The sequence below is a fragment of the Puntigrus tetrazona genome, chromosome 19 (assembly GCF_018831695.1).
Source record: "Puntigrus tetrazona isolate hp1 chromosome 19, ASM1883169v1, whole genome shotgun sequence".
NCBI lineage: Eukaryota > Metazoa > Chordata > Actinopteri > Cypriniformes > Cyprinidae > Puntigrus > Puntigrus tetrazona.
In genome coordinates this window covers 16005841-16033579 of record NC_056717.1, presented here as the reverse complement: position 1 = coordinate 16033579, position 27739 = coordinate 16005841, and the positions used below count along the sequence as shown (strand labels likewise).

The window sequence follows — 27739 nt, the reverse complement described above, 5'->3', positions numbered from 1 at the left end:
AACGCGCGTGTTTCAAACCTGCGAGATTAGAAGTCGCGCGCAGGCTTCCCGTCTCCGGAGTCACGTGTCTGATCAGCTGTTCTGCGGCACATCCGCCTGACTCGCGCTAGAGTGTTTACATGCAGACAGCACGGGGCAGAATGGGCAGACCCGCGTGAAGCATTGCAGGTAAAATATCGACTCAATTCCGCTCGCTCCGTTGAAACCGCCGTTCGCGACAGTCGGGGTGCTTGTCAAAGACGATCGCGGCGACGTTAAGCGTGTAAAGTGTTGTGTAACGATTCATGTCGGAAGTGTGGAGCTGCCAGCCCGTAAGGCCTTTAGACTCAACATCTCCATCAATAAATCCAACTTTATTGGCCGCTTTTAATCGGTTTTCTGATGTAAATCCCAAACAGCAGGCGCTGGGGACATACATATGAGAAATTATAACCATCACTTTGAAATTTGCCTTCGATAATTGGGCTGTAGGGATGACTGTAAGTTTCAAACTGTATTTTATCGGTTATGCAATTGATGTCTGTGCACGTTATAAGGTCATTGTCCCAATTTTATTTTCACTTCAGGATTTTCACCTCTGGGTTTCTTACATGTTGGTTCTCATATCTGAAAGCTGTAGGACAAGGTATTACACATTTCCCCCCAAAATTCAGAAAAATCTGTGACTGACATTGGTTTTCAGAAATTTGTTCTTAAATTATTGTTTGGTCTCCGGTTTACTGATAAGTGATAATTATTATGCAGTGACTTGTAACCAGTGTGATGGCCTATATTATAAATCTATACTGTAATGTCTAGTCAAACAAATCTAATGCATCATGCATTTGCAGCTTTGAATCAGATGCTGATAATTAACATTTATATATATATATATATATATATATATATATATATATATATATATATATATATATGTATGTGTGTATGTATGTATGTGTATATGTATATGTATTAGTGTGTGTGTGTGTATGTATATGTTATGTAATTTCCCAAAATGGGAAAATGACCACATGAATTTTAATGATGCCCTTTGATATTATATAAGGATTTGATATTTCATGATTCCTCTTTTTCCTTATATATTTTTGTAACATGTAACATTATGATGTTATTGTGAAGTAGGACAGCATGATCTTTGGAGGAGTATATCATTCTCTTTGGACCTGAGGCCACATAGTCAACAGAAAAAGACTTAACAAAGCATCACAAGACCAGCTTGCTGGCCGTTTTCACACTTAGGCACAGGCACACACACACACACACACACGGTGATGTTAGAGTTAAACGCCTGTCATGCTGCAGTATTTAATGCATGCAAACCATGTCAGATTACAATTAGCTCAGAGCCTTCGGTCAGTTCTTGTTTGAATAAATGTGTGCTCTTAGTCCTGTAATATTCGAAAAACGTTTCAGGTTATCATTGATTGTGAATACGTGCATATTACAGAACCAGAACATGTGCACATTCTTTTCTTAATTTAGTACTGCCCGTATATTATGACCAAGCATATTTCTGCACTAATGATAACGTAGGGTTTTTGAGTTCACCCAGTAGCTCGTAGAATTCCTACAAGCTACTGTCATGTGATTGGTGCAGGAGCTCTGTTCTGTAATTGGCTGATGAAGTGAAGGCATGTGAGTGTGTTTAAACAGGTTTAGGCCTGGTCTGCTTCTGTAACCCTCCTTATTGGTGTGCGCTGCACCCACGGGCGTTTAGATGTAATGAGCTGGGTTTTGTCTGCTGGAACTCCTTAAACATTTGCTGGATTATTTTGTGATCCTAAAATTCACAAAATACCGTTCAAGATAATTTTGCATTTGCTAGTCTGCAGTAACTTCCCTGTAGCATTTGTATATATGCAAATGACTTTTTTCCTGAGTTACAGTTGCTTTAGAGAGTTGTGTTTGTTTCGTTTCTTAATTTTGGTTTAGCACAGGTTTCTCAAACTAGTGTTTTTTCGGTTCCTCATAAATTTATCTTAAACACACACACACACACACACACACACACACATACAGTGTTTAAGGATTGAATATAGTTCATAGTGTTTTTTTCAATCCAAACAGTGCCATGTTAATCTTAGCTAAATCAAAATTATATACAAAACAATTCAACCTTAATTCTAATCAAGCTTTTCTCCTTGATTATGCATGTATATCAGCACATACAAGCAAAGCAACTTTTGCTCTGCATCTGAATCTCAAATCTCCTACTAGTTATTTCATGCAGTATTAATATTTATGTGTGTGTGTGTTTGTGTGCACATATGTGAATAACTAATGAAATATGCAAGGATTCATTTGTGGAGTGATTGCATCAATGCTGCCTTTAGCCTGCAGCTGTGCCAGTAAATGCTGTAGTTGCAATGTTAGAAACAAACTGAACATTAAGGCAATATTTTCAAGCCGCACCAACCCGACATCTAATTACAGAGAGCTACTGTATTTCTTATTTCTATTTTTACTTGTTTTACCTAATAATCTTTTTTGGGGAATGTCTTAGTTGAATTCCTTTGTGCGAGGCCGTGAGGCATCTTGCAGGTCCAGTTCATTATTATTGTTGTGTTTAGCATATTTTAATTATTACTCTTGTGTCTGGCTTGACTTAATCATACCTCTAGTTGTCCCTGAGGCTTTATGCTAATTTCTAGCACTGTACTTTACTGCAGAGGATCCTGGGATTTCCCACTGTACCACAACTAATGCATAAATCTAATTGAGCTGGGCCGAGGAGATCTATAATACACAGAGAAAGCTATCTGTTGGCTTATGCTATTTGAAAGCTGCCACTTAAAATTTATTAACATTTTTTATTTTGACAGAAGAACAACATTTTAAATCAGTGGGGAGGAATGCTAATATTACTATTAATAATAATTATTATTATTATTATTTTATATTATAAGAATATAATATTATTTTATATTTTATTATTTTATATTTTATATTATGTTATATAAATGGATTTTTAATTTGATTTGATTATATAATAATAATAATAATATTAATAATAGTTATTGTAAATATAAATACTATATATAATATGTGCAATTGTTCTTACTATATTTTGATTTTAATTTAAAAACATTTTGTTTTTGTTTATACAAAATTATATAATTAAATAACTATTTTATTTCAATTATTTTTGTTTGCACACACAGCAACAATGTACTCTCAATTGTAAGTCGCTTTGGATAAAAGCGTCTGCAAAATGACTAAATGTAAATTTCCTAGGCCGCTTTTCTCCATATAGCATCTATAACACAGTTATATATAATGCATGAGTTGCACAGGCTGTCTTTTGGTGTACTGAGATGTTAGATCAGTGTTTATTAGTTCATCTGCATAATTGATAAAGGACGTTTGCTGGAGGTTGTGTGTGTTCAGAACCAAACGCAACCTCATTAAACACAACAAAATGGATTTAGGTTTTAAAAATAGAAGGAAAAAATCCAGTCAAGCCTGTTTTTGTTTTTGTTTTTTTCTTTTTTTTATAGCCTAATGCTGTCACATCAGCGCTGTCTGGCTCTGGATTGTCAGAGCTGGGATATTTTTGGTTTCTAAATGTCTGGGAGTCACTTCCAAACAGCGCTTGGCACCACCAGTGTGTTTGCTCACGCGCCCTCAGTGCTGCAGAACAATTATACCACATATACAACAGATCAAATGAGCCCCTTTTGTTCGCCTCTTTGTTTGATTCAAGACTGTGTTTTTTATCACCGCACATCTGTCAAATGTTAGCACGGCTGGTTATTCTGATAAATGAATACAGGTGTCGCTTGTATAATGATCCTGAGGTGATGGCAGAGTTGTATACACAATTCAATTAAACGTTATTTAAAGAACTGTGTTGCTGGCACTCTTCATTCATGTTGCTGTCCTGAATTTAGAAACAGTTTGGCTGTGAAACATTTACATTCTTTGCCAGAACTAGCAGCTAAACTTGGATTTAATTACAAATAGCTTTCGACTAAAATGAAACAATGTAATTAATCCAAACAAACACAATCTGTTTAGTGCATACTAACCAGACATGATACAAGCTGCTGCGTCTCTGGCGTATTGATTTGAGTTCTGAAAAGTGGATGATGAAGGCAGTTTGCTATTTTTGCCCTTTTTTCCATCATACTATTCTCTATTTGTTTGTTTTTCAATGTTAAAGGGATAGTTCTCCCAAAAAAGAAAATTCGGCCGTCATTTGTTGGTTCCAAACCTGTATGCGTTTCTTTCTTCTGTGGAACAACAGTTAAGATATTTTTAGAAATTACCATGATTTTAACGGTAAGAAACTGAAAATGCTACAGTAAAAACCTGCTAAATGGTTCTAATTCACAGGGAAAAAACGTAAACTGACATTTCTAGAATTCCCTGTTGCGTTTCAAATTATTATTTTTTTTTTCTTTGAAATAACTATGTTTCTTCTTAGTTTTCTCTTATCAGTTATGTTTATTAAGGTTGTATGTTACATTTAATGTTGTCAAATAATGTTTATTTAAATTTAATGACTCTCACCATGATTTTGATTGTGATTGGCCTGCATTTGGTGCTCATCGGTGTATTTCAAATGTACCAAACAGATTTTAATACATTAATAGGTTGGTATATTAACATTTACATCAGCTAATGAAATTACGTGAAACCAAAAACGCTGTTACCGTATATTTTTACAGTTTTACAGCAACCAAAGCTGCTGTTTTTTTACCATACATTTTGCAGATTTTTTTTTTTACAGTGTAAGCAGGTAGTTTCTGTTGGTATTGATTTCCATTATATCTTTGTCCATACTGTACAGAATTGTAATTTTTGAGTGGACTGTGCATGTTATCCAATGGTTTAATATGCACGCTTAACTACAAGTAAGCCATTATTATTGTCAGTTTCAGGTCTGTTTATTCATTTGTTTTGTTCTGCTGTTTGTCAGATTAATGGTTAGTGGACTGTGGTCTCCACTGTGACCCGGCGAGTCTAACAGTGAGTATCCACACAATACCTGATGTAGTTCCTGTTTTTTTACTGTATTGTTGATCGTGGCTTCAGTGGTGCATGTTGATATCACAGTCTTTAGCTCTTCCTCTGTGGTTTTGCAGGACATGCAGCACCCAAACTTTGAAACACGACACCCGTTGCAGCAGGACGAGCAGGAGACGGGTTACGACCCTCTACAGAACTACAACAGGAACAGAGACCGTAAGATAGCTACATTTACACTTACATTTAGTCATTTTGCAGACGCTTTTATCCAAAGCGACTTACAATTGAGAGATAGCTAATATATCTATTTAAATTCGAGACCCATCAATGTGAAGAATAGGGCTGCATGTTTTGTATGCATGTTTGCTCTAAATGACGTCAGGAATATTTAATTTATATTGTATGAACTAGTATAATACTACATAATAATTACAAGAGTTATTTTACTTACAATACTGTTCAAAACTTTAGAGTACAGTTTGAAAAAAGTCTCTTATTGCTTAGAAGGACTGCATTTATTTGATCAAAAATATTTAAAAATAGTAATACTGTAAAATATTACCAGAATTTTAAAATAAGTTTTTCATATATTCATATCTTTTCAAATTCTATATTACATGATCCATTCAAAATGATTCCGATCATTCTGTATTGTTTGATGAATGGAAAGTTGAAAAGAACAGCATTTATTCTTACTTTTATCACATTACAAATGTCTTTACTGTCACTTTTGATCAGTATAATGCATCCTTGCTGAATGAAAATATTACTTGTTTCAAAAAAAAAGTTCAAATATTAACGCTGAACCCAAACTTTAAAACAATAGTATATATTTACATAAATACATATGTATAAATACATATGTTTATAGTTACTAAAACATTGTAAAATGCCAGAAAAACAACTGAGTTTTGAATTGATTCACTTGCGTGGACCACTTGAACGGATTCAAAAATCTAATGAATTCAATTCTAATCTAATCTAAATGAAATCTAATGTTTGTTCTGTTTAAATCAGAAACACTATCTCTGCCATCAATAAAAATAGCAAGACAAGGAGGGATTTTGTATTTGATTTGTAATGTTGTTAGAAGAATCACTATGATTGTATTATTTGCATTATTTGCACTATTGCTGCACTATGAAAAAGATGAAATTGTTATCTAAAATTATTCTTAATTCAGTCATTTCCATGTTTAGGTCACAAACTATCATGTATTAAGACAACTGTTTTCTCTTTGTAATTTTGTTTCTTTAATTTCAGTAGGATCACTGGATAGTGCAGTGGAGTCCACGTTTCAATCATACAGGTCATTAATTTTTCCCTAATATAACAAAGCACTCTGGTTTTCATACGAAACTCTTGGTGTATCTCTATCCTTTAACTTCCTGTTTGACATGCTCTATACAGAAAGGAGTGGGATGATTTGTTCCAGAACAGTAACTATCTGCCACGGATCAGGCAGGCTGGTATTAACGGGCGATCACGGAGCAGCCGATTCCGCAGTGTGTGCTGGAAGGTAATGGCTACCTGACAGTAGCAGATGACGGGTTTACTGCATGAAAACTGCCGCCTTGTTGTTATTGGGGTTAAAAGGTTAAGTGAGCAATTTCTGTGCCAAACGGGGCAGAAACAAAATAAGCTTTGTTTTTGTTGGTTCCAGCTTTATCTGGACGTCCTGCCAGAAGATAAGACTCAATGGATCAGTCGAACCAAGGAGCACAGAGCCCAGTATGAGAAGATCAAAGAGACGGTATGTGTGTGCGCATGTACGTGGCAGTGATTTATGAGCCTTCAGTAGGTTGTGACGCTAAATCGCGATTGTTTGTCTTGTCTTGAACTGCAGCATATTACGAACCCTCGCAAAGCTGCCGGCCAGCAGGACCTGGTGGTGAACAACCCGCTGTCACAGGACGAGGGGGTGGGAGAACAGCCAGTGCACTAAAACTATAAGAATGACTGGATCTATCTATTACTGTTTGATTGACATCTTTTTTTTTCTCTGTGTCTCTCTTCAGAGTCTATGGAATAAGTTCTTTCAGGACAAGGAGCTCAGGGGAATGATCAAACAAGATGTTTTACGAACGTAAGTGTGTGAACCACCTGTACAGATACACTACCATCTATTGAGTCTTCAATGTCAAGCGGTCCTTCAGAAATCAGTCGAATATGTTGATTGGGTGCTTAAGAAACTCTTATCAAAGTTAACAGCAATGCTCCTTCATACTGCACATTCACTGACCCAAACTTTTGGATGCTAGTTTCTTTTTATTTGGAATTTTTACTCTAAAATTTTACTCTAAAACAGTTGATTTTTGTTTGTATTTGTTTTTCATATAAACGCTATATCATATATTAATTATATTATATATTTAGCGCTGTCAACCGATGAATTTACGATTAATTGCATTCAAAATAAAAGTTTTTGCTTACATAATATATGCATGTGCACTGTGTATATTTACTATTTTATATTATATGTCGTCTACTCCTTGATTGGCTCCAGGTTTCCAGAGATGTTGTACTTCCAGGAAGAGGATGTCAGGACAAAGCTGACAGATATTCTCTTCTGCTACGCACGAGAGAACGAGCAGCTACTCTATAAGCAGGTTTATAAACACTTAATGATTGTGACAATACTGTCATACCACAATATAACCTGTCAGACTGGCTCAGATGCATCTAAAATTAATTTTCCCGAAAACATAAATCTTATGCTTTTTGCCTCTTCATCCCTCCCTCTCTATGTTTGTACAGGGCATGCATGAGTTACTGGCCCCTATAGTGTTTGTTCTCCACTGTGATCACCAGGCGTTTCAACATGCCAGTGAGACGGCCAATCCCAGGTCTGACCTATTTACCACACAGACGAGATCGTCTGAAGACTTGTTCAAATTAAAGTTTAAATTTGCTCTCCATAGAATTTTGAGTCATTATTAATGGATTGTTCAGTTATTCTGAGCATATTTATTTAAACAGCGTCTTTTTGCTCCTTTGCAGTGAAGAGATGAAAGCTCTCCTGGATCCTAAATTCCATGAGCATGACGCTTAGTGAGTAAATGTCACATTATCATAACAAATCTCAGACCAAATTGTTGTCTCTATTTAAGTGCATATAGCTCCTAAACATACTTTGCTCAGTCTGTCTTCTTGTCAATTTTCCCATAGTACCATGTTTTCTCTGCTCATGGAAACAGCAGAACCCTGGTTCAGCAGTTTTGAACGGGAGGTCAGAAAGGTACCAGTAATTATTTTATATAAAACTTGATATTTTTATGTATCTTGATGTATCTGCATTGATTTATTTTATTTTGTCAAATTCAAACAATAAAACTGGTCAATATTGCTTATGTTTAAATGACTTTTCAGGGCAAAGAAGAGATGTTAACCAGCATCCCCTTTGCAAGACCACAGGACTCTGGCCCTTCTGTTGCAATTGTGACCAAAGTCAACCGAATTCAAGACCAGCTAGTAAAGAAACACGACATTGAACTCTACATGCACCTCAACAGACTAGAAATAGCTCCGCAGATTTATGGCATGTGAGTATGAGTGAACTATGTTATTCTTTTATTATATATAATATTATTATTATTGTAACAGCCGGTTGATAAGTAAAGGATTTGACTCAATCACTGATGTTGTGTTGCCTTCCTTTTGTGTTTTTATTGTCACAACACCGTAAGAGCTAAAGTAGAAAAATAAACAATATAGAATCTACAATGAATTCACATTCATATAAATGAAACAAAGTAATTACTCAAAACTGCACAATTAATACTAACAATTAACTTAAACTAAGTAAAGGTGCTCAAATTTAATAAAGCAAACACATAAAACACAATACGACATGTAATTTACGTATATATTAGTGAAATGCTCTATCTTGTTCTCCCTTTCAACCAGGTGTTAAAATATCAAAGTTAAAATAAAACAAAACGATGCTAATTTCCTTTTTACTTTTTTAAAGTGTCCTTAATTATTTATGTTAACTTTGTTCCGTCTCCGTTTCTGTACGCGTGCTCTCCTTCTCTGCGATCTCCGCGGTCTCTGTTTCCGTGTTTCAGCGGCGCAGCGCTACCTTTCGGCAAGCCGTCTTTCAAAATAAAAGTCTCCATCGGATAAATAACTTAAAGAGTGCAAAGAAGCATTTCAAAACATCACAAACATATAATTATTATCTAGAAAATACCTAACTAATATCAAAATAACATATAAACGCAGGAAATTAACTCAAATAACCAAAGGGTTATTTATACTCCCACCAATCAAGAGTAATTTTTTTTTTTTTGTAACATTTAAAGAACAAATTACAAATGATTTTCAATTAAAGATGACCTTCTGCTCAAAAGCACGCACATAATGTGTTCATACTAAAGTAAATTAATTCTGGAATGTAAGTCATATGAAGAAAAGGATACACTTGGTTGCTCTTAGAATTAGCTAGACTGTTTCTAGCAACAGGACCAGCTTCTGTACTGGGCGTTCAATGACAGACAGCTTGTTCAGGCGACGACCATCCTTTTCTAGATTCCGGTCACCAAAGCATATCTTGACTCTTCTCACAAGCCCGTCTTTATCTGTAGTAGTCTCCGTTACTCTGGCCAGTCGCCACTCATTTCTGGGCAGATCAGTCTTTTCCATGACAATGTCTCCTACTTGCAGATTTCTCTTTGCTGTGTGCCAGCACTGTCTAGTGGCAATGTTGGACAGATATTCTTTACGCCAACGACTCCAAAATTGCTCTGCAAGGTACTGAACATGACGCCACCTCTTCCTTGCATAGATGTCTTCTCTAATAAATCTGCCGGGTGGTGGCAATGCTGGGATGCACTTCATTGTAAGCAGGTTATTAGGTGTGAGAGGTGCAAGGCTGTTTGGGGTCGTTTAAGTTATCAACTGAGAGTGGTCTGCTGTTTACGATTGCCATAGCTTCATAAAAGAATGTCCGCAGTGACGCATCGTCCAGTCTTCCAGAAGAGAGTGAGAGAGTTGAGCGAAGAACATTCCTCACTGTTCTGATTTACCTCTCCCATACCCCACCAGTATGACTTGCATGGGGTGCATTTAGGACAAAGTCGCACTGCTTCTCAGCTAAGAACACAGTCAGTCGATCAGCATCAATCTCCTTAAGAGCATTTTTCAGCTCATTCTTGGCTCCTACAAAGTTGGTGCCTTGGTCACATTAATTTCATGCGCACTGCTCCACGCAATGCAATAAAACAGCGCAAACCATTGATGAAAGCATCGGTAGACATATTGTCCAGCATTTCGATATGAATAGCTCTAGAGCTGAAACATGTGAAGATGAGGCCATATCTTTTTTATTCTCCCTTCGACCCTGTTTAGTGATAAAGGGTCCAAAGCAGTCCATACCACAATATGTGAATGGTGGGGATGGATTTATGCGCTCTGGTGGGAGATTGGCCATTCTTTGTTCTTCGGTTGGTCTTCTGAGCTTCCTACATGTCACACAGTGATGCACATGGGATGCTACTGCTCTGTTCATTCCTGGAATCCAGTATCCTTGTGATCTGATCTCATTAACTGTGAGACCCTTTCCTTGGTGCTTGACATTCTCATGACAGTGAGAGATGATCATCTTTGTTATGTGGTGATCTTTAGGAATGATCACTGGGTGTTTGATTAAGCTAGGTAAAGACGCATCATGAGCCTTCTCCTCCACCTTGAGTACTCCTTCTTGATCTAGGAAGGCATCAAGGCGGTACAACCTGCTGCTAGGTGACAGCTGAGCCCCCTTTCTCAGTAATTTGATTTCCTCTGGAAAGTTGTTTCTTTGTAAATCTTTAACAATTAAGCATTTTGCATCTTCTCGTTCAGCTACAGTACTGTAACTGTTGGATTTGTCTCCTTTTGCTCTGCGAATGAGGCGAGCCACAGCTTGGACAACTCCAGACCATGAAGACAGCTTTGACAAGCGATCTGAGAAACAGACTTCTGTTGTATGCGAACTCAGTGTCTGAGCCTGTCTGACTTCAGGATCTCCAATCGTTAGTGCTATGTCAATATTTGCCACAGGAGGTTTATCCTTCTTCCACAGGAAATCTGGCCCTGTCAACCAATTGGATGTTAGAATCTCATTAGTGTTTAAACCTCTTGATGCATGGTCAGCAGGGTTTTCATTAGTGGGAACATATTTCCACTGTTGAGGAGTAGTGCTGAGATGTATCTTCTGCACTCTGTTCGCTACAAATGTGTGAAAGCGACGTGCTTCGTTGTTAATGTATCCCAACACCACTTGAGAGTCAGTCCAGAAGTGCTCTTCTATGTCCGCATAATCCAGCTCCTGTTTAAGCATATTGCTCATAGCAACTGAGATGACAGCAGCTGTCAGTTCAAGCCTCGGAATAGTCTGGACCTTGATGGGAGCAACTCTGGATTTACCAATGACCAGGGCACAATGTATGTTTCCTTCTTCACTTATTGATCTCAAATAGGTACACTGGCCATATCCGCTGTTGCTCGCATCAGAGAAGTGATGCAGCTCCCTTTTGACAACCTTTCCAAAGTTTGCAGGCACATAGCAGCGGGATATGCAGATTTTTTCCAAGTTCACGAGATCAGCTTTCCAATGCTCCCAACTTGACTGCAATTCTTTAGGAAGGGGGTCATCCCAACCAGTTCCGTTTCTGCACATTTCCTGAAGCACCAATTTTCCACTGAGCAGGAAAGGAGCAATAAAGCCTAGGGGATCATACAGAGACGCAACTGTGGATAGTATGCCACGACGTGTTGCTGGCTGGTCTTTGAGGTCAACAGAGAATCTGAAGTTGTCAAAATCAACATGCCAGTGGATCCCTAAAGCTCTCTCTAAAGGCATGTCATCAAAGTTGAGTTCAAGCGTCTTTACTCCAGTTGCTCGTTCCGAAGTTGGAATGCTATTCAGTACAACTTTGTCATTTGAAATGAATTTGTGAAGTCTAAGACCACCTAAGGCACACAGTTGACGCAGGCTTCTCTTGCTACCTGGATAGCTTCTTCTGTGTTGGCTACACTGATGACACCGTCATCTACATAAAAGTCTGTTGTGATGAATTTTGAGCCAAGAGGATACATACACTCATTCTCTTTAGCCAAATGTTTCAGACCATAGTTGGCGCATCCAGGTGATGAGGTTGCACGAAAAGATGGACCTTCATTCGATATTCTTGTGGCTGTGAAGCCAAGTCACCATTTTTCCACCAGAGAAATCGGAGGTAGTTTCGATCCGCTTCTTTTACATGAAATTGGTGAAACATCCGTTCAACATCGCACATAAGGGCCACGGATGTTTTCTGAATAAATGCGAGAACACCAGTCAGATTATTCATTAAATCTGGGCCTTGGAGTAAGTGGTCATTGAGACTGGTTCCTGGTACTTGGCGGAGCAGTCGAAGACAACACGGAGCTTGTCTGGCTTTCTTAGGGTGAAACACCCCCATGATGAGGGACATACCAATTCTTCACCATCCTTTCCTTCATTGTGCACTTCTTCTGCATCACCCCTTTCCATGACTTCTTCCATAAACTTCACATAGTGTTCCATGTATTTTTCATCTTTTAGCAATTTCCTTTTAAGATGATTGAGTCTTACGATGGCTAGCTGCTTATTGTTAAGTAAATAGGGTCTCCTTTTTGAAGGGCAGAGGCATCTCGTAATGCCCGTCTTCATTCTTCCTTATGCCTTGTTGCAGTTTGGTCAAGAAGAGGATGTCATCCTGTGAAACAGTTTTATCATCTTTGCCAGCATCTTTGAAATCAGACTCCAATACTTTTATTACATCTGCTGGGGTCACTGGAGGGAGCTCTTTAGTGCTGACTCTGTGACAAATGGTGTTGAAGCTTTTTGTGATTCATGGTGTGAAGACAGTCGACCAACAATGCTCCATCCTAGGTCTGTATAGACTGCGTAAGGTTCATCGTCTCCTCCTAGAATTACCTGTTTTGGTGCTAAAGCCTTTGGACAGCTGTAGCCTATGAGGAGACCAACCTCACAATCCTGCAGAGGTGGAATTTTGTCAACCAGTGAAGAGAGATGCTTCCAATGTCGTGCTGTGTCACAAGTAGGGATGTGAGTATGGTTCACTGGAATGGAGTCTTTAGTGTAAGCAGGGGGCAGGTTGAGGATAACAGAAGAGCTGTAGCCTCTTACTTTGAGACCTGATACCTTTTGACTTGGCATGATAACATCCTTTGCGGTCATGGTTGTCAACTTCAGTCTCACAGGACAGGAGTCAGCTTGTAACTTGTTGCTCAGCTCTCGGTCAACAAACACAGTATCACTCTGGGTGTCAAGCAGAGCATAAACAAGCCTTTCACAGCCTGGATTCCCTCCGTTGATACCCACACTGGCACGATCATGGAAGTGTTTGTGGATGGCTCATCATTCTCTACTTTGTGAGATGTAGCAGTTGCCGTCTCAGTGTCACCTTGGTTTGAGATTGGTGCAGTGTTGACTTTCTTTCCATAATTTTCATCATGTAGACACATTGGATGTCTACGTCTACAGATGTCACAGGATAGACGGTGACGGCAGTCTTTTGCGCTGTGGCCTGGTTTCATGCAACCATAGCAGAGTTTGTTCTCCTTCACATAATTTCGTCTATCTTCTAATGATTTTGACAGAAATTTAGGACAGCTATGAATGTTATGCTTACTGTCTTTGCAAAAGAAACACCTTTTGTAATTTCCTTTAGTGGGCCTTTGTTCATTTTCATCATTTTGTTTATCTTCCATGGCTGTTTGAGTATGAAAGACATTAGCCCTGTTTCTTTTACTGTCCGTAAGGTTCCGTTTTTCCAAAGTTGGTTCAGAGGCACGAAGAGCGCTGAAGGAGGTGACAGGATTACAATTAATCTCTGCTTCCATTGACATGAAGGTCACAAAATCGATAAACTTTGGAAAGTCGTGAGTCTCAATCAGTGTCTCTGTTACCCGGACGGTTCCAACGTGCTGCTGCCCAGTCTGGTAATTTGTGTACAAGTTTCTGATTTTCATCACAGTCATTTAGTATTTCAAGCCCTTTGACGTGAGGCATAGCTTGCTGACATGCATTCAAGAAGTCAGAGAAATCTCTGAAACCTTCAGCATCCCTAGGCTGAATCTAGGCCATTTGGCTAGCTTTTCCTGAATGCCTTCTGTATGACAAATGACTGCCCATACCGTTGGTTCAGCTTGTTCCATGCATCATTATAAGCCTCATTATCATTTCTGTAAAAGATACCACCCAGACATTTACGAGCAGGTCCATCAACATACCTTTTAAATAGTGCAGTTTGTCAGTAGAAGAAATGGCCTTTCCATCAATGAAGCGACACAAATGCAGCTTTCCACTCAATGAACTGGAGAGGATCACCACTGAACACAGATGGTTCTGCAGTAGGCAGCCTGTTCAGAGCTATGCTATCTTGAACAGCTTGAGCGAGATATGATATATCAGATTTTGGAGGTGAGGATGTTGCTGCAATGTTGGTGGAATTTTGGAGAGGAGATGGAGTCACATGCTGATGTGGCACTACACTTACATCCCGCTGTTCCTTCCTATTTAAGTCTGAAGAATGAATGACGTTTTCCAGCGCCATTTCTTGATCATAGGCCTGCAGTCTGGCTCTAGCTGCTTTTAGATCCTTTTCTCCCTTTAGTTTTTCCAGTTCACACTTCTGAGCCTCGATCTCTTGTATCATTGAGTATTCTGCTTCTTGCTGACTGCTAATTCAGCTGCTGCTTCTGCCCGCTTAGCTGCTATGGACATAACTGTAGACTTTGATGATGTGGGGCGTGAGACTGTGGATCCGTGAGACACTACGTGCATAATCACGCTGCAGTAACTCACGAAGACTGTGTTTCACATTTTCGGTCAAAGTCCTCAAGGCACGCCATTCTGTCAAAAATGATCTTGAAATATCTTTTGTTACAGCTTCACAAGTATCGATTCTCGTCTAGTGTCACTGGATGGAGCGATGTAGTCTCTAATTTCTAGGTAGACCTGCATAACATCATCTCTTCCTTTCTCTAGTGTATTAATAAGCGCTATGAGCTGGCTTTCATGAACATCTGTCTTTAGCTGTTCCCTTGTGCTGCATGAGCCAGGTCTTTCCATTGTTCGTACAACTGATTCAATCCTTTTTCCCTTTTTAGGGCCTCCTCTCTTTTATACGCACGCATCTTCTCTGTAGGTTCCGTTGTCGATCAGAACGGTGAAGCTCTCTTTTTCTGTTCCATTATGAGGGTTTTCAACCTGCTGGTCTGGATCTTTATTTTCAGAAACATCCATTTTTTTATTTTTATTTTTTTACAGGACAATCACAGACTCACATCAACTCCTTTGGTTATCATTAGACAGCTTTCCGTTGTGAGGTAAGACTCCTGAGGTGAAGCAGTAGATCTTCTACGTAAAGCACTTACTCTTCAGAGTAAAGGCAAGCTCTTACTGTCACAGCCCGGTTGATAAGTAAAGATTTGACTCAATCACTGATGTTGTGTTGCCTTCCTTTTGTGTTTTTATTGTCACAACACCGTAAGAGCTAAAGTAGAAAAATAAACAATATAGAATCTACAATGAATTCACATTCATATAAATGAAACAAAGTAATTACTCAAAACTGCACAATTAATACTAACAATTAACTTAAACTAAGTAAAGGTGCTCAAATTTAATAAAGCAAACACATAAAACACAATACGACATGTAATTTACGTATATATTAGTGAATGCTCTACCTTGTTCTCCTTTCAACCAGGTGTTAAAATATCAAAGTTAAAATAAAACAAAACGATGCTAATTTCCTTTTTACTTTTTTAAAGTGTCCTTAATTATTTATGTTAACTTTGTTCCGTCTCCGTTTCTGTACGCGTGCTCTCCTTCTCTGCGATCTCCGCGGTCTCTGTTTCCGTGTTTCAGCGGGCGCAGCGCCTTTTTCGGCAAGCCGTCTTTCAAAATAAAAGTCTCCATCGGATAAATAACTTAAAGAGTGCAAAGAAGCATTTCAAAACATCACAAACATATAATTATTATCTAGAAAATACCTAACTAATATCAAAATAACATATAAACGCAGGAAATTAACTCAAATAACCAAAGGGTTATTTATAATTATTATTATTATACTTTTATTACTCTATAGGTTTATCACTTTAATATAACAAAGTGTTAATTAATTAATTCCATTATTAGAATTTAATATAATATTCTGGTATATTTATAATTTATATATTATTATTTAAGCATTTCTTTCCTTTTATGTGTTGAATTTATTTCATATAGGATTAAAGATATGTGGAAGTGTGTGTGCTTTTTTTTTTTTTTTTTTTTCCTCCATTTATGAATATGTGTTTCTGTTTGTCTGTGGGCAGTCGCTGGGTTCGACTGCTGTTTGGTCGGGAGTTTCCCCTGCAGGATCTGTTGGTGGTCTGGGATGCTCTTTTTGCAGACAGCATCACTTTGGACCTGGTGGACTACGTGTTTGTCGCTATGCTTCTGTATATCAGAGATGCATGTGAGTTCAGTTCTCTCTCATCTCTCTCATCTGTGCTTCATTTATAATACAAAACAATATAACACAGGATATAGATTTCTTAAAGGTCATGTGATAACCCCCTGGAGGCGTTTTGGTTGGTTTTAAGAGGCAGTAATTGCGGATATATTAGATTTAGGGCCGCTATCATGCCAGGATACATTTTTAAAAAACTCTGACTGTGTTCGTCTGAAAGAAGAAAGACAAGTACACCTAGGATGGCTTCGGGGTGATAAAATATGCCATCATTTAAATTTTTGGCTCTTTACAAAGAGGTCTAAGAACATTATCAGTTTATTTGAATATGCAGTAACTATTGTTTCTGTTTTTCATGCTGAAGTGATCGCTAGTAACTTCCAGACGTGTCTCGGGCTCCTGATGCACTATCCTCCCATTGGAGACATCCACTCTCTGCTGCTAAAAGCACTCTTTCTCAGAGACCCTAAGGTATTTTAAATAAATTAATTATTATTAATTATTCTGAAATTATGTACTTACTGTAAGTTATTTCTGTGCTATTTTTGTCATGTCTTTTTATATAACCTCAGAATAATCCAAGACCGGTAAACTACCAGTTCCAGCAAAACCTTGATTACTACAAAACCCGTGGGGCCGACTTGGTCAACAAGACTCGGTATCTTATGTTTTTGTTTTATACATTTTAAACTACTTTTTTAGAGCAAAACATAACGTTAATATTAATTACTAATAATTAATTAAATTATTTATATAATATAATTATTTATAATGTGTTAAACGTATATGCACAGTACCTATAGTTTTTCTTTTTCTCCAGGGCCAGCACTAAAGCAGCACCTCTCAACATTAATAAAGTATCCAGTTCCCTTCTTAATTTTGGCCGGAAGCTCATTGCGCCGATGGGAGGCGGCTCCAGCGGCATCTCGCCAATTAATAGTGAGGTGATATCAGCTCCTCCCCCTCAAGCTCCTGTGCCACGCCCATTGGCCGAGCCTCCACCATGCACTGCCCCCACAAACACGCTGATGAAATCTCAGCCATACCCACAAACGCATCAACAGCACCGGCTGCTGAAGTCTGAAAGTATGCCGGTGCACCTCAGCAAAGGTGAGCGCTCGCATACGCGCACCTTTTCGACCCTGTACGCTTATTGATTGTGCTCATTTTACCCATATACCTCCTGAAGTTATTAATACTTCAGTGTGCTTGGAATATGTGAATGCGTTTATGTGTGTGCTGTAGCCTTACTCTGTTGTCTGTTAGATGTAGGTTCTTGTGGAGCCTCTCAGATATCTCTCCCTGCCCAGATTCACTCAGATACTCCAGGTAACTGCTGCCATGACAACAACATTAGCACCAGAGTGTGCATGTGTGCTGCATGAATGCATTTTATTTGGTCCTGTATATTTTTTTTTATGCTTTTAAATGTGCTGTATGTAGGATTGACACCGAGTGGTTGATCAAGGTATTGCAGTCAAAATTTAAAATATTTTTTTGTTGTTGTTTTTTTTTCATCCGGCCCCACCTACTCAGATTTGAGGCACATGCAGGTTGGCACTAGTCAGCCACACCGTCTTGAATAAATGCTGTCTTACCAACCAGGCATCATGAAACACAGTGTAAACAGACAGAGTACTGTCTGAAAGTCGAATTAAATAAAAATATTCCCACTAAGTTAGTAGCCAGGATACATCATTTAACCAACGTTAGCTAATTACTTGCCTGTTAATGAGAAGATGGGCCAATTCAGCATTCATTTATATACCATTGTCTATTTCAAACTGTTTCCATCTCTCAAACGCATCGCCAATATTTATTTTGTTTTTATTGTACCGTTGTTGGTCGTCATCAGTTTTTTTTTGTTTGTTTTGTTTTTCTAATGTTCTTTTTTTCTGTATGTTCTAAACTGGAAGTTTTTTAGAACATACAGAATTTCCCACTCGGACTCCTTTCGTTTGCCAGCCTCCGTGACTGAAATAAAATATGCTGTGCTTTCCGCCAACTGGCAACAGGTTTCACGATCTGAAATAAAGTCCTGAATCCCCGGGACGGAAGTAAAAAAAAATTCTAATGGAGAATAATTGACTGTAGCATTGTTTTTCAGATAAACAAGTATGTTAACTTTACATGTTTCTTAAATATCTGCAAACATATTATGGTATTTTGGGTTAAAATCCTAAATACAGCACCTTTTAAGGCCTTCTGTGTAAAACCATGCATGCATGTCTGTGTTCAAATAAACTTGCTGCTTTTTGTCACCAGGGTTTTTTTTCAGTAGGTTCAACCAAAAAAAAATCTGGATTTGTATGACATTAAGCTATTCCAAATTAATTACATAATTAATTGACTTAAGTTTAACAGTTTGAAAAAACACTATGCCATCTTTTTACTGTAATTTTTGTTCAAATTAATTCGTAGTCACTGAATAAAAGTATTAATTTCTCTAAAAAAATCTTACTGAGCCCAGACTTTTAAATAATAATGTAAATATTCTCTGAACTTTCTGTAAATGTCTTCTTAGTCATCATAGTACTGTACAAGTGAAATCCTTCTGTTAAGGTCATGTTTTGTTTAACGACTGGTTGATTTACTGCATGCTCTGTGATTGTCTCCAACTTTTCGTGCCCTTCATGTAGCTTACTGTATGTTTTGTTAAAATTGTTCTTTTACATTTGATGTTGCTGCCTGAGACTAATTTTGTGACTGTTCTTTTAATGTCTACCTCACAGGCCACACCTCCAGGACGGTTAGCTCCTCCCCCAGCACTGAGAGTTTGTCTGGTGGGCGGGATCATGCGATGTCTTCCCCTCCTCTCCCGGTGTCCAGGGGTCGAGACTCCAGCACATCTTCTCCTCCCCCCTCTGCTACAAAGAAAGACTCTTTCTTTAATATCAGTCGTTCGCGGTCTCACAGTAAAACCATAAACAAGAAGGATGCGGTAAGCATCTTTCAACTTTCAAATCTTTCCTTTTGCACTCCCAAACTCTTAGACTTTGCGTCTATTCTTTTATTTTCATATACCATGTGAATTACTAGGATATCATGTATTAGCTCCTGTTTAATAAGTCCTATATGTATGCTAATTTATGCATGTTTTTTTAATACACAGGAGGAGCTGGAGGCTCAGGTGTCGTTCTTACAGGGTCAGATTAATGACCTAGAAGCCATGAGTAAATATTGTGCCAAGATGATGAACATGCACATAGGTGAGTCAGTGAGCCAGCAGTTGCCTCAAACACTTGTGGTGGAATCATAATGACTGTGCTTTGATTGACGGACAGGCAAAATTCAAGATGTGATACTGCAGGAGCATCTAGAAAAGGAAGACGAGGTTCTGGTGTCGCTTGCTGGACTAAAACAGGTATGAATCAGACCTCTGTTTTGCTAAAATAAATTAGGATTTTTTTATTACGTTTATTGGCATGCACACAGACCCATTCAGGGTGATACGAAATCTAATCTGTTAGCTCTAATATTAAATCAGAGCTAATTTTGTTCATGTTATCCCTAGATTAAGGACATCCTGAAGGGGGCTCTCAGATTCAACCAGAGCCAGCTGGAATCAGAGGAGAATGAGGAGATCACCATAGCGGACGATCATTACTGCTCTAGCCAGTATAGCACATTAAAGGACCACAGTGATCCAGAACATTTGTTTGAAGACACGGCTGGTTCTACTATCATACAGCACAACGAACACCAGGAAGGAGACCTAGTAGCTGAAAAAGAAGAGGAGGAGCAGGAGGAGGAGAAGATCTTGACTACTGAGAATATCACCACAATACCAGAGCCACAGGTAAGAGAGGATTACACAAAACTACGGAGCAAGTACATGCACTTACTATAAGTTTCATTTATAGTTCTCACTTGAATACACCAGGATTCAAGTTTTCTTTTTAAATATTTGTGATTCTGGACCACAAGTAGCGTCATAAGTAGCGGAAGTATATATAGCAGTAGCCAACAATACATTGTTAGATTATTTCTACACCCTCTGATTCCAGATTTTCCAAATATTGGCTGACAACCATACAGCAATAAATGACATTATATCCTAACAACCATAAATCGGTGGAAATAAACCAATTTCAAACACAGTTTTTATTTGCTTTGTATCTTAGACCACTGAAGGGAGAAACTGGGACGACTACATCCTGGTCTCGCAGGATGGCGAGCCTTCTGAGAGTGAGGAGCAAAGCATAACCACCACGGCTCCACTCTCTAAGCACGTACAAGGCCTGAACAAGGTGGATTTTCAAGACCCTCTGATGGGGACCACATCTGGGTCCTCCAGTCCAGATGACGGCAGCACTCACAGCAAGGACTCTGATTTCACTATCGTTAATCCTACTGACCTTTGAACCTGGATTCCCCCTAAATATGACTGGACCCATCTTCAACACTTAAGAAACTGTGCTGGACGTTTGCACATATGAACTCAGGCTGTCTGCCTCATGTGACCCCATGCCCTGTAACTGAAGCCCTAAAACACACTTCTTGTTTCTTAAATTCTGGACCTCTAGCTGTATATTTATGTACATCTTAAGTTGTTTTTTTTTTGCCTCATATATATATACCATGGATTATTTGCTCCGTTACCTACATGTGGTATCCAAAGCCAGAAAAGGCAGCCTCAACTCAAATGAGATTCTCTATTCTTTAATTTTCTTTGAAAATGCCCTTACGGCTGAAATCTTCGGACATCACCCTGACATTTATGTGGAAAACCTAATATTTGTTTTCTACTAAATCAATATCCTATGAGATACATTTATCACACACTCTGCCTCAGATAAAAGCTATATTTGCTACAGTTCTCCCTCTATGTCTGTCTTTGCCTTTTTTTTTGGCGTACTAAGCGCTGTGTGATAAAAGCGAGACATTGACAGATGCTCAATCTTGTAGTAGAGAGCTTTAGTATCAATATGAACTGAGTGTCGCTCTCACTTACTCATCTTTACCTACTTTTTTTTTCTATGAACCAGTGCCTGAACAGTTATCCATTTTGTCTGTGTTTTCTTTTTTTTTTGCGATTTTAAACCACAGCACAGTCATTTGTTAAAATCAGATTTTTTTTCACCATATTTGTTATTATTTTTAAGCCAATGATATGTGAAACTTTTATGTTCTAGTATTCTGTGTCAGTAGTCTCATTTTGTCTTGGTTCCCGTGGTAACTGTGTATTGTTTTGCACACGACACGAGGGATGTTTCTAATACTGATATCCTATTAACTCTGGATGAATAAAAAGCATTACTCTTGTCTAATCCAAAGCTTTGTGCGTGCTACTCCTTATACCCGGGTGTTAATTTTAGTCAATTATTTCTATTTTCTGTTTACTACCATAAACGGTTAACCAATAGTCAATAGTCATGAGTTGCTTCTGAAACATCTATAATTCAGTCCAAATATTATAAATCATTATCATGATTTTTCAAACGTGACATCTAGCGGTCAGTTATTGCTATAGCGAGTTTGGCTTCTCATTATTACTAAATTAACTAGCATGTCATCAAATTGTTGATAAAAGTCAGACTGTTTTACATTTCCTTATTTAAATATAAATGCAAAGCAAATCAGATTTAAGGCTAAACAAAGTGTTGATAGCCCATAAAGTTCGCGGTGTGCTTTAAGGTCCTCAAGTACCTGGTCTAACTTTCCTGCAGTAAACAGATGCTTTTAGACTCTGTCAAATCTGCCATATTATTTTATAAGTAATTACAGTGTATAATGTTTGGGCTCTGGCCGATTCGCGATTTAAAAATCAATCTTATTCAAAGTATTAATAAATAAAAAATTCGCCTGATTTGATGTTTATTTTCCAATTAGGACTGAGAATGGGTGTGGCGCTTTAATGCAACTCCAGCAGAGAGCGCAGACCCAACGTGACACTCACTTCATTAACTTATATTGCCATTTTAATTGTTTTAGATATGGTAAGTACCATAAGTAGTAATAGCATTAGACAACGCAATCTCTCGGGCACCGTCTACAAAGATCGATGTTATTAAAAATCAAGCTCATCGCTTTTAAAAGTTCGCGCGGAAATCAGGCCGTCGGCCATTAGATTATGTACATCTGTCAGGAGAGTACAAATGTTCGTCCAATTAACTAATCTTAGCCTAAATGCCCAGATTGCTTAATGCAGAAACATGAAAGATCGTGCGGGACATCGACCCGGTTTCGGCCTTGTTTGTTTCGAGCAATTTGAAACCATATTTAGCATTTCGGCTGACGTTGGGGTGTATTTTTAGGGAATAAGTAACAAAACGTGTGGCCTTACTTCAAGTCTAAGATGTATCAGGGCGTTCAGTTACCCCTGTGTCTCATATGTGGGTTATATTCACAGGTAATCGCATTTTGAATCTCGAAAATGTGTGCCTGTTAATTGTTTATGGGGGCTCACCGTTATATTGTACTTGCCGCGTGTTCATTGTCTTCTTGATAACGTGTGTTGATTTATAATGGCGAAATTGCTGTGAAATGCATACAGGATATCCAGAAGCACCGTCCGGGCTTCCCGTCCTCTCTGAAGTTGTCTAACGGTTATATTTTACCTGAGGGCAAGATGACGCCCAACACACTGTTCGTCGGCGGGATCGACATGAAGGTAATGAGCTGAACGCTTAGTGGCCTGCGTCTTCAACCTGGCGCACTACAAATCTTTTTCGGCTCGAGGTCTGCTTTTAAAGTCACACCAGAGGCGTTCATCTGGCTTTCTGCAGGCCAGTCGAGTTGTACAGGCTGACCGAATCAATCAATCGTTTCCCTTTGAGCCTTGCCTTTAACACGCATGCCTTGTCACGTTAGAATCCTTACAATACAGTTAATATGCTTTAGCATTATGATTGTACTAGTGGACATGAATAAATGGTGTACATTAGAAGAGGGTGTCCCCGTGCTTTTTTCCATCAGGTGGACGAAAACGAGATCAGAGAGTTCTTTGCCAAGTACGGGTCTGTGAAAGAAGTGAAAATCATCACTTATCGAGGAGGGATATGCAAAGGGTGAGTGAGAGTTGGGATTTGCCCTGCTCGGAAACGAATGATCATTTCAAATCGGCCTATGCTGGTTTTGGTTGGTTTAAGTTGGATGTAGTTAGCTTGACTTAAAAAGTGTAGCGCGTCCTTGGAAAAACCTGTTCGCCAGGTCAACTGGCAAGGGTTGGGTACCAGCTAAAATCAGAAAACCGTTGTTTTCTAGTAGGGCATTCAAAATGTTGCATATTACATTGTGTGTGTGTGTGTGTATACTGATATATCACATAGAGTTTGATTTTGAATTTTACCAGACAATCACTGTTGTGCATTTTATCAAATGTCCAAAAATGTTTGTCACTTACTGTCAGTGAATTCAAAGAAAACAATTTTGGAACAACATGTGAGGGAGTAAATGACAGAATTCACATTGGTGGTGTAAACTATCTTTTTATAGAACGTTTCTTGGAAATTGCTTTTAGAAAAGGTGTTTAGCTGTCACCTCTGATTGGTTGTACATCTTTCTCACAGGTACGGTTTTGTTTATTTCAGCGAGGACGTGGATATCCAGACGATTGTTGATGTAAGGTCGTTTATACTTGTCTGTGACAGTCTTCTGCGGGTTTTTTTTTGTCTTTGTGTTGATGTCATGAGGGCATCTTAACATCTTGTACGACTTCAATTCTTCTACAGCAGCCGATCAGTTTTAAAGGGAGAAAACTCAAACTGGGACCTGCCATCATGAAAGAGCGAAATTATCGTGAGTCCATGCCTTTTTTTTTTTTTTTTTTTTATGAATTGGTAGTAGGAATTTAGTAGGACTACTATTTATTTCCAGGTTCCATGTCGTCTTCAATGATTGGTCCATCGCAGTGGATGAGCCCCAGCCCGTATGTGTACTGCAGCTGCTGTCCCCAAGGCCTGGCCCCCCCCTCACCTGTCTTCAATGGAGGGAATCAGTACGTGCAGGTAGCTAAACGATCTTCATACAAACCATGCCACCCTGCATATTAACATCATGCGAAGGCGTTTAAAGTTTGCACGTTCCAAATATTGTAGAATATCAGTGTTTTTTTTCATTTTGTTTTTTTTTTTTCTGAATGCCTGTCTCATAGCCTTACTCATACTCCAGTCCTCCAGGATTTATTGTCCCACAGGTGCCCATGAACTATGCACAGACCACATATGCATACCAGGTACAGTCACACACACACACACGCACACTACCTATTCTGGATGCGTTCGTTTACCAAAAACTGTCAGAGAAATTTGACGTGTGTGTGTGTGTGTGTGTAGTATCCCGTGCCACAGTGGTGTGGAGAGCAGAGGACGAGGCTTGTCAATCAGGTCAGCTCCACTCTTCTTTTTCTTGGTTGGTAAATAATGGTCTCGGATGATTTGTTTCAAATAAATTTATTTTTAACCGTATATCATGGTCTCTGCACAAATATTACGTTTTTATACTTTTTTTATACATTATTTTATATGTTTCTTGAGCACCAAATTGGCATGGTATAATGATTTCTGAGAAATCTTGTAACGCTGAACACTGGAATAAAGACTATTAAAAGTTCAGCTTAGCCATCATGGGAATAAATTACATTTCCAATTCAAATTAAAAGTTATTTTAAACTAAAATAATATTGCACAGTGGAACGGTTTTAAATGTATTAACGAAAAATGCAGCCTTGTTAAAATATTACTTTTTTTTTTTTTTTTTTTTTTTTTTTTTTTTTTTTTAACATTGGGTAATCTTAATGTCCTTTTTTCCTTGGAGATGCACCAGTATATTGTAATATAATTGTAATTGCTTGGAGTATAATGTGAACCAAGATGTTAACCACTTTAGTTAGCCCGGTGTTCTTGCCCTACCCATTAAATTAAATTGAGGAGAGCGTGTGTAAGCTAGTCCAAGACTGCTGCCTCTAGCATTTTAATAATGCCAGTGTAGTGTAGCAATAAGCACAGGCTGCTCAAAAGGTCCTAAGGTCAAAGATTTGCTAAAATGCTCTGCAACTAGGGACGTTGTTTTTTTTTTTTTTTGTTGTTGTTGTTTTTTTAAGTTTGTGGCGCAAGTGTTAATTCGTTTTTGGGTTTTTTTCCCTTAAATGTTTATTTGTTAATTTATTACCTTTTTTTTTTAAGTATATTTTAATATATAACAGCAGAATTTCTATAGATTTTGAAGTTAAGTCAAATGTATTTTGGCAGGTTTGTATTAGAAACCTTCAAGTTTGAGTAATATGATTTAACTTGTTTCACAATGAAAACATGAGAGATTACTGATGTGATCTCATGACTAATAGCTCGGAGCGGCTGCCTCAGAACATCTAACGAACATGATACGTCAATCTCGATGTGCCACAAGAATGTAAAAATACAGTCTTTATTAACCTTAGTGCATCCATATTACATTGAATTGTTGTGCTGTGTTAAACCTTTAGATGGCAGTGCTGTGTTAATATGAAAATTGCAAGCTGAAGGGGAAAAGTATGCTAAGATGAAAAGGCTCATGAACAAGTGTATGTGTTTCTCTTTCAGAACTATGTGGATTGTGGAGTGCAGACCTTGCTAACCCTTCTTTAGCCTTCAGCGCTGGCACAGACTCATTTTCTTGGTATTTTGAATTAATTTTTTTCCAAATGACGATATTCTTTTTTTCGAGGGTCACTTTCACTCTCACTTTGTTCCTTTCGTCTTAGGGAAGAAACCTACAGAAGCAAAGGTGAACGACCTGATGGAGATCAAGCAATGGAGTTCATTGTGCTTTCAAACACCCTCGGTGTATTTTGAGGGAATGACATTTATGATCATACGATCATACTGTAACCTAATTCCTGAAACACGCACACATTGAAACATTTGACAAGCTTTGTTTCCTTTGGCTTATTCCACCCATTTATTTGTATTGTCTGTGTTTTTCTTTCTTTGTCATGGCCAACAAGCTTTAAAAGACACTTTTAAGCTCACAAATGCATATTTATATTTTACGTTTGCTTATTTTAAAGTTTGTCTCACTGTTGGTGACGCACCGTATGCATTTAGGTAACTTCTGACTGTTCGGCCTGTTGTTTTAAATTCATTTACTTGTTTAGGCTGTTGAGTGTTCACTGTTCAAGTGTTTTTGTTTTGGGGGTTTTCACATTCAGGGCACATGTTTGGTTGAGCACTAGGGTACAGTGGCTTCCCCTTCCCTTTTTACTCTAAATCTACTTTCATCAGTCATTATCACTGTACTTCTATTACTTCATTAGTTTTTTTTTCTTTTCTTTTGGTGCAATTTAGAGGTGTAAATATGATCATTGCATTAATTTTTTTTTTTTAACTGAGCCCTGTAAGTCACAGCAGGTCACAGTATGGTTGACTTGTTTAAAATGAAAGCGATGACGGAGTATTGATATCACTGTGAACACAGACAAGCTGCATTTGTTTTTTTGTTTTTTCTACTTTTCCAGCACTTTTTTTCACACCAGAGTTTTGTTTTCTAGATTTCCAGAGTTATGGGTTATTGTTGTACTGGACACAAAGCACTAATTTTATTCAGTGTTGCAACGTTGTTCTTAGAGGTTTGTTTCTCTTGTAGGGGGGCTTTGATTTATTAGCTGTAGCTTATTTGTCAGATAACTTTTAAAAACCAACTTCAACTGACTTGTGTTGAAATTTCTCAGATTCATTTCCCATTGCTTCATGGGAGTTGTGATGTATATTGTACCATAGTCTGAGAGCTTCTAATCACTGTACTCCAGGTTTGCCTTTGTATATATGTTTGGGATTTTGATGTTGGCATTGTACGGTTTTGTTGTTTTTGTTAATAAAAGAAAGTTGAATTAATTTATTCTTGCTTTTAAAGTAGCCTTTTTATTAACTGGTTTTGTGAGCTCAATTTTATTTTTTTATTTTTATTTTTTTTGTCTGATACATGAAGTTTCTACAGGCATTCTAGTACCCCACTCTTTAAAACTGAGCTGAATTAAAAATGGATTTATGTATTTCATAACACTATGTACAGTGTGTGTGTGTGTGTGTATATATATATATATATATATATATATATATATATAATCTTTTTTGTTTTTTTTAAGGTTATCCCTTACAAAGGAATTCATAGAACAAAAATATAAAATAAGAGTAAAGTGGACTCTAGGTGTCACTGTAGAGCCTTTTGAATAAATGAATAAACCAGTATGAAAATACTTGTACCCATAGCTTAACTATAACATTAAACTTTCAAATCGATGTGGCTTTTTAGTTTTGTTGTGTACTGCTGCACACAATTCTGCGTTTTGGTGCATGCAGGTG

General features: G+C 38.0%; 2 protein-coding genes across 4 annotated transcripts; both read left to right on the top strand.

Annotated features, from left to right (window-relative positions):
* The first annotated feature begins 67 nt into the window (after positions 1-67).
* tbc1d5 (TBC1 domain family, member 5) lies at positions 68-21736 on the top strand. Of its 2 annotated transcripts, none has more exons than XM_043217510.1 (23): positions 68-168; positions 4922-4971; positions 5088-5187; positions 6238-6280; positions 6382-6490; positions 6635-6724; positions 6818-6892; positions 6990-7057; positions 7478-7580; positions 7729-7817; positions 7972-8022; positions 8140-8209; positions 8341-8513; positions 16324-16466; positions 16825-16931; positions 17033-17118; positions 17281-17570; positions 17727-17789; positions 19193-19401; positions 19573-19669; positions 19745-19824; positions 19975-20259; positions 20585-21736. In XM_043217510.1, the coding sequence occupies exons 3-23, from the start codon at positions 5091-5093 to the stop codon at positions 20822-20824; spliced, it is 2568 nt and encodes an 855-aa protein (XP_043073445.1). In that variant the 5' UTR covers positions 68-168; positions 4922-4971; positions 5088-5090; the 3' UTR covers positions 20825-21736. The 2 variants fall into 2 exon arrangements, with proteins under 2 accessions (XP_043073445.1, XP_043073444.1); XM_043217509.1 differs by having other exon boundaries at positions 6235-6280.
* Positions 21737-22266: 530 nt separating this feature from the next.
* dazl (deleted in azoospermia-like) lies at positions 22267-27275 on the top strand. Of its 2 annotated transcripts, none has more exons than XM_043217238.1 (10): positions 22267-22399; positions 22957-23073; positions 23379-23470; positions 23972-24023; positions 24134-24200; positions 24279-24409; positions 24556-24636; positions 24737-24787; positions 25982-26057; positions 26143-27275. In XM_043217238.1, exons 1-9 carry the CDS (start codon positions 22397-22399, stop codon positions 26024-26026), a joined length of 639 nt encoding a protein of 212 aa, XP_043073173.1. In that variant the 5' UTR covers positions 22267-22396; the 3' UTR covers positions 26027-26057; positions 26143-27275. The 2 variants fall into 2 exon arrangements, with proteins under 2 accessions (XP_043073173.1, XP_043073172.1); XM_043217237.1 differs by lacking the exon at positions 22267-22399 and adding an exon at positions 22437-22812.
* The last annotated feature ends 464 nt before the right edge of the window (positions 27276-27739 follow it).

Coding starts and splice junctions, on each gene's coding strand:
- tbc1d5 (XM_043217509.1), top strand. CDS start 5,091: ATGCAGCACCCAAACTTTGAAACACGACACCCGTTGCAGCAGGACGAG. Junction 6,281..6,381: donor TCCACGTTTCAATCATACAG/GTCATTAATTTT, acceptor TGCTCTATACAG/AAAGGAGTGGGATGATTTGT. Junction 17,790..19,192: donor GATTCACTCAGATACTCCAG/GTAACTGCTGCC, acceptor TCTACCTCACAG/GCCACACCTCCAGGACGGTT.
- dazl (XM_043217237.1), top strand. CDS start 22,759: ATGTATCAGGGCGTTCAGTTACCCCTGTGTCTCATATGTGGGTTATAT. Junction 23,471..23,971: donor CGAGGAGGGATATGCAAAGG/GTGAGTGAGAGT, acceptor TCTTTCTCACAG/GTACGGTTTTGTTTATTTCA. Junction 24,637..24,736: donor AGACCACATATGCATACCAG/GTACAGTCACAC, acceptor GTGTGTGTGTAG/TATCCCGTGCCACAGTGGTG.